Here is a 6,733-nt window from a genome sequence, read left to right as displayed (position 1 = left end):
TTATTATGTCTGAGATTGTTATAATTAATTTCTGCTGTCTTTATCAATAATATAATTTCATGCTATGACCTAGTTAGTTACAATAAGACCTGACATATAATATAATTTCTTAAGTAATAAATAATTTCAACAATAATACATACATTTTTATTTTTTATTCGAAATTCTTGGTCCTTTATTGATCTTCTATATATATAAAAATGTTATGTTGGTTTGTGTGTAATGCAAAAACTCCAAAAGTACTGGACCGATTGAGTTGAAATTTTAACATGATATAAAATCCGCATCAAGGATGGTTTTTATCTACTTTATACAATTTTCAGGGGCGCTACGCTCGCCCGAAAATTTTTAACTTTCTTGTTTATGGATTTTTCCGATTTTTGACTTCACATTCGGGGTCAGCTCGCGAAAATAAGTCGATTAAAAAAAAAAAATTGACCGGGCTCGCAGGGTGGCCCGGGGGGAGGGGGTGAAACTTTGGCCATTTTTGGCCAGATTTGAGCTGAGCGCTGCTGCAATCAAAGTGCAAAATCTGACCGCTAGATAGCGCGCATGTTTCAAAACGCAGCTTCAACAGGTTCGTGAGATATAGAGTACCGGTAAACTACACTCTTGATTACCGTATGTTTTCCGGTACAATTATTGGATTTCAATTACTTTCGCAATTCAGAACAAAGAAAGCATACCGATGCTTTTTTTTCGATAATAAATTCGTGTTTCAGTGCAAATAATCGTGTTACTTGTGTTAATATTGTAGTAATTTCAATCAGTGAATGGATCGATACCGGTACCGTGCTACAATCAATTGGCGATTCAGTCGATAGTGTGAGTATAATCTTATCGATGTAAATCAATCTTGTAATGAATAATAATTATTGAGGCTTTTATTCTTGCATTTGTGTATTCATAATTTCTCAATTGTCAATGTTTCATAATCCTCCAAACCTTAGTTCATAAGCTGATCGGCTTATCTTATAGTTTCAATATCTTATTTCTATTTCATATTCATGCTATGTTTCCTTCTATCATAAAACAACGAGAAATAAAAAAAATTCTTATCTCTTTTCTACTAACATACCGGCATTTGACAACGGTGTTGTTGATAATACGATCTGGGCTGTGTTGCATGCTAAAATACAAAGTAGGCTAATATTTTAGTAGTCAGCTGGTTATTTGATCATATAAACAAAATGAAGGGATAGATTATAATAATATATTAGTCTATTAAATAATTGATATAAGTTGATTGTTGGAAAGGATTTATGTACAGTAGTTTCAATACGCAATGCGAGATGATCACTCAACGTGACCAGCGTTTAATGCTCAGCCGGTCAGTTTCATTCCCGTTGCATCAGAGGCTCAGCATCAAAGACCTCGCGTCGGTACCACTTGGAAAGTTACCGAGTGAGAGCACTTATCAAAAACTGTTTTTGTCTTTAAAACGCTCTATCACCAGAACCACTGATCGGAAAATTTTCGTTGACCACCCGTTTTGTAGGGAATTTAATTGTCTTTATTTCTGATATAGTGAGATTTTTCATTAAATTGAGTATAAATATAAAAATTTATTTTATTCGATAAAAAATATAATATATTTTTTGGTGGTATTAATTTTTTGGTAGGCCTATAAATCTCAAAAAGGTTATTCAATATTGAGAATATATCGATTGTTTCCCTCATAACTATGCAATTATTTCTAAATATCTATTATAAGTTATATTTGAATAACTGAATCGCTGACAACCGTGATTTATTTTTTTGTAATTATTATTTATTTAATATTAAATACGTAATATATATACGAAATAAATACGTGAAATATTAGTTTACTAATTAAACAATAACAAAACTTCTTACGTGTGTAAAGTAATACACACACATATTTTCCTTTCTTCTCTTTCAGTAAAAACCAAAATAATGCCTCGCAGAAAGTCAAATTTGGGCCGTCGCACTCACAATGCAGAAGGATTAAGGAGATGGCGTTCGAATATCACTGAGGAAGAGCAAACATCTTTACGAGAGAGGAACAGGCTAAACACCATCCAGACACGTAACGTGGACCCAGCAGAAAGACGAGCAGCCAGGCTTGAGGATGCACGATTGCGAGCACGTCAGTCGCGTTCTGCAGCAACAGATTTGGTTCGTTTTGAACGCAATGAACGCGAAAGGGTGAGGATAGCTGAAACACGAACAGAAAGAACAGCTGATCTGCATCTGGAATACAATCGTCTTGCGTTCCGGTACAATCCAGCTATTGATTATAGTTCAAGTCAGCATGTTGTCATTGGTCAGATGAGTCATGTATGTAGCTACTGCCAGGCTCTAAAGTTTAATAATGAAACGAAAGGGATGTGTTGTGCTGGCGGAAAAATCAAATTGCCTCAACTTGATGCACCACCAGAGCCATTGAAAACTTTACTTACTGGATCTACCGCTGAATCAAAGCATTTCTTATCGAACATCAGGAAATATAACTCTTGCTTCCAAATGACATCATTTGGTGCGGAAATCGTGACTGCTCAATTCATGCCAACTTTTAAAATCAAAGGGCAAATATATCACAAAGCTGGCTCCCTGCTCCCATTCTCAGATAGTGACCATAAATTTCTACAAATGTACTTCATTGGTGATGATAGACATGAAGTAGATGCACGTTGTGGAATACATAACTCGCTAAGAAGATCCATTATTTTGCAGCTGCAGGAGCTTCTTCACGAAAGGAACAGTTTGGTGCGTTTGTTCAAAACAGCAATTGATATGATGCCATCAGATACCCACAAAATTGTTATTCACGCAGACAAAACTCCTGCTGGAGAACATGTCCGGAGATATAATGCTCCAACTATAGACGAAGTAGCAATTGTCATAGTTGGTGATCAGTTCCAACCTAGAGATATTGTTCTCCATCGAAGAAATAATCAATTAATAAATGTAGCAGAAACTCACCGTTGTTACGATGCTTTACAATATCCATTGATCTTTTGGGATGGTGCTGATGGATATCATTTCAATGTGAAAATGATAAATCCAGTAAATGGTGCAGAAATCAATAAAAAGTGCAGCTCAATGAACTTTTACGCATACCGCTTAATGATTCGGATGAACGAGGACAATCATATTCTAAAATTCCGTCAGTTATTTCACCAGTACCTTGTGGATATGTATGCAAAAATTGAAACGGAACGTTTGCTATTTCTTCGTTTGAATCAGACTAAACTACGCTCTGAAGAATATATTCATTTGCGAGATGCAGTTGTGAATGATGGTAATACAACCAACGTTGGAAAGCTAACTATTTTGCCATCTTCATTCATTGGCAGTCCACGTCACATGCAAGAATATGCTCAAGATGCAATGTCATATGTTCGTCATTATGGGCGTCCAGATTTATTTATCACTTTCACTTGCAATCCAGTTTGGGACGAGATACAGCAGCTGTTATTTCCTGGGCAATCACACGTGGATAGGCATGACATTATAGCACGTGTTTTCCGGCAAAAGCTTAAATCGCTGATGGATTTCATTGTGAAACTTGAAGTATTTGGATCTGTGCGCTGCTGGATGTATTCAGTGGAATGGCAGAAGAGAGGATTACCACATGCGCATATACTAATCTGGCTCTACAATAAAATAACTTCAGACGAAATTGATGACGTGATATGCGCTGAGATTCCACGGGCTGACAGCGATAAGGATTTGCATGCAGTGATCATCAAAAACATGATACATGGACCATGTGGTACACTAAATCCAAATTCACCATGCATGGTAGATGGGAAATGCTCTAAGCAATATCCTCGAGCATTTACAGCAAACACAGTAACAGGCGACGATGGATATCCTCGGTATAGAAGACGATCAACTGAAGATGGTGGAAATTCGGCAACTATACACATGCGAAATGGTGATATTGATGTAGACAACCGTTGGGTGGTTCCATATTCTCCTTTACTGTCAAAAACATACCAAGCCCACATAAACGTAGAATATTGCAATTCTGTGAAATCGATTAAATATATCTGTAAATATGTAAATAAAGGCAGCGATATGGCAGTTTTTAGTGTGCAATCTGATAATTGTGACAATAATGCAGTACGAGATATTGATGAAATTGCTCAATACCAGGCTGGAAGATACATAAGCAGCAATGAGGCTGCATGGCGAATTTTTTCATTTCCCATGCATGAACGCAATCCAGCTGTGGTTCACTTGGCAGTACATTTAGAAAATGGACAGCGTGTTTATTTCACAGATGCAAATGTGCAAGAAAGAGCCCTTAATCCACCTGGTACAACTCTGACTGCTTTTTTCACCTTATGCCAGGAAGACGCTTTTGCCAGAACACTAATGTATTCAGAAGTTCCCTCTTACTACACGTGGAATGTAACTAGAAAAGTATTTGTACGGCGCAAACGAGGGGAGCCAGTCAACGGTCACCCTGGCATTTTCAAAGAAAATACAATTGGTAGACTTTATACAGTGCATCCCAATCAAGATGAATGTTTTTACCTTCGCATGCTATTGGTAAATGTGCCTGGTCCTACATCTTTCCAGCAATTAAAAATAGTTGACGGCGTCACACATGCCACTTTTCGCGCTACGTGTCAAGCTCTGAATTTATTAGAAAATGACCAACAGTGGAACATATGCATCAATGACGCGTGCAACACTGCACATCCAAACCAAATTCGCGCATTATTTGCGATTATATTGACCGCTTGCTTTCCTTCATCTCCCACAGAGTTATGGGAAAGATATCGTTCGCATATGGCTGAAGATATTTTGCATAGAGTACGCCTTGAAAATGCCAATATGACCTTAGAATTTACAGAAGCCATTTACAACGAAGCATTGATAAATATTGAGGACAAGTGCTTAGCTATTGCAAATAAAGTTCTTAGTCAATTAGGAATGCCAGCACCAACCCGAACTGCGACTGCTGCATTTGATGTAGATTTACGCCGTGAACAGAGTTACAACATTAATGATCTTCAGGCATATGTCCAATCGAACATTCCCAAATTAACGTGGGAACAGAAAGGCATTTATGATCGCATAATGCAAATGATAAATGATGGAGTTGGGGGGACCTTCTTCTTGGATGCGCCAGGAGGAACTGGGAAAACATTCCTCATTAGATTGATTCTAGCAACGGTTCGATCAAAAAGTGATATAGCCTTAGCTCTTGCTTCGTCTGGAATAGCTGCAACATTGTTACCAGGTGGAAGAACTGCGCATTCAGCTCTAAAGTTGCCATTAAACATGCAAATCATTGAGACTCCTACGTGCAATATTTCTAAAGCATCCGGTATGGGAAAAGTATTACAAAAATGTAAACTAATTGTTTGGGATGAATGCACAATGGCACATAAAAAATCGCTCGAAGCTCTTGATCGATCATTACGAGACTTGCGTGGAAACGTTCAACCATTCGGGAATGCATTGATATTGCTCGCAGGAGATTTTAGGCAAACATTGCCTGTAATTTCTCGATCGACACCAGCAGACGAAATTAATGCTTGCCTGAAATATTCAACACTATGGCGGCACGTACATACATTGGAGTTGACTACGAATATGCGTGTCCAGTTGCAGAATGATCCATCAGCTGAGGTATTCTCACGACAGTTACTGGAAATTGGAAACGGTCAGCTGCCAGTCGATGAGACGTCTAGACAAATATCACTTCCCGATAATTTTTGTAATTTAGTTACATCAAAAGAAGAACTGATCGAAAAAGTATTTCCTGACATTCAGATAAATCATAGAAATCATGATTGGCTCAGTGAACGAGCTATCCTTGCCGCAAAGAATAAAGATGTCTATCAACTTAATAATGTTATACAATCCAGTATTCAAAGTGATGAAACTACATATAAGTCGATAGACACTGTTGTGGAAGCTGATGAAGTAGTTAATTATCCAACAGAATTTCTAAACTCACTTGATCTGCCAGGGATACCACCACACATATTGAAATTGAAAGTAGGTGTGCCAATTATCCTCTTGCGGAATATTAATCAGCCAAAACTCTGCAACGGCACGCGACTTGCAGTTAAGAGATTAATGAATAATGTAGTGGAAGCAACGATTTTAACAGGGCCTTTCAAAGGTGAAGATGTCCTCATTCCTCGAATACCCACGATCCCGACCGATACACCATTTCAATTTAAAAGATTGCAATTCCCAATTCGATTGGCATTTGCAATCACAATCAACAAAGCTCAAGGTCAATCTTTAGAATTGTGTGGTCTAGATTTAGATGTGGATTGCTTTTCACATGGACAACTGTATGTTGCGTGTTCCCGAGTCGGCAAACCAGATAGTCTTTATATTTACGCAGACAGTGGAAAAACAAAAAATATTGTATATAAACAAGTATTGCAAAATTAAACTTATATGAAATGTATTCTTTGTTTTTTCTCATTTCTCAACCATTCGCAAACAGAGAGTGAGAATAGGGAAAAATCTGAGTGCAGAAGAAGGCCTTCCTGTAAAATTCGGCGTGCCACAAGGAACAGTTCTTGGTCCGATACTGTACCTCATCTTTGCCAATGAGTTGTGCTCACTCGACATTGGTGGCAAGATTATTGTCTTTGCCGACGACACAGCTGTGATATTTCAAGGCAACAACTGGAACGAGACTTTCATAACCGCTGAATTAGGCATGGAAAAAATTACACTTTGGCTCCACAGTAATATCCTGACTCTCAATTCATCAAAAACTAAATTT

At 37.7% G+C, this 6,733-nt stretch overlaps 2 protein-coding genes across 2 annotated transcripts; both read left to right on the top strand.

The window, feature by feature from the left end:
- The first annotated feature begins 1,387 nt into the window (after positions 1-1,387).
- Positions 1,388-5,248, top strand: LOC120351055. Its single transcript, XM_039427000.1, has 3 exons — positions 1,388-1,404; positions 1,904-5,154; positions 5,222-5,248. The coding sequence occupies exons 2-3, from the start codon at positions 1,918-1,920 to the stop codon at positions 5,246-5,248; spliced, it is 3,264 nt and encodes a 1,087-aa protein (XP_039282934.1). The 5' UTR covers positions 1,388-1,404; positions 1,904-1,917.
- Positions 5,083-6,409, top strand: LOC111059535 (ATP-dependent DNA helicase PIF1-like). The gene has a single exon (XM_022347177.2). It carries the CDS (start codon positions 5,263-5,265, stop codon positions 6,391-6,393), a length of 1,131 nt encoding a protein of 376 aa, XP_022202869.2. The 5' UTR covers positions 5,083-5,262; the 3' UTR covers positions 6,394-6,409.
- The last annotated feature ends 324 nt before the right edge of the window (positions 6,410-6,733 follow it).

The sequence above is a fragment of the Nilaparvata lugens genome, chromosome 4, assembly GCF_014356525.2.
Source record: "Nilaparvata lugens isolate BPH chromosome 4, ASM1435652v1, whole genome shotgun sequence".
In the NCBI taxonomy this organism is placed as follows: Eukaryota; Metazoa; Arthropoda; class Insecta; order Hemiptera; family Delphacidae; genus Nilaparvata; species Nilaparvata lugens.
The sequence above is the reverse complement of the archived record's forward strand: the minus strand, read 5'-3'. Positions and strand labels throughout refer to the sequence as shown.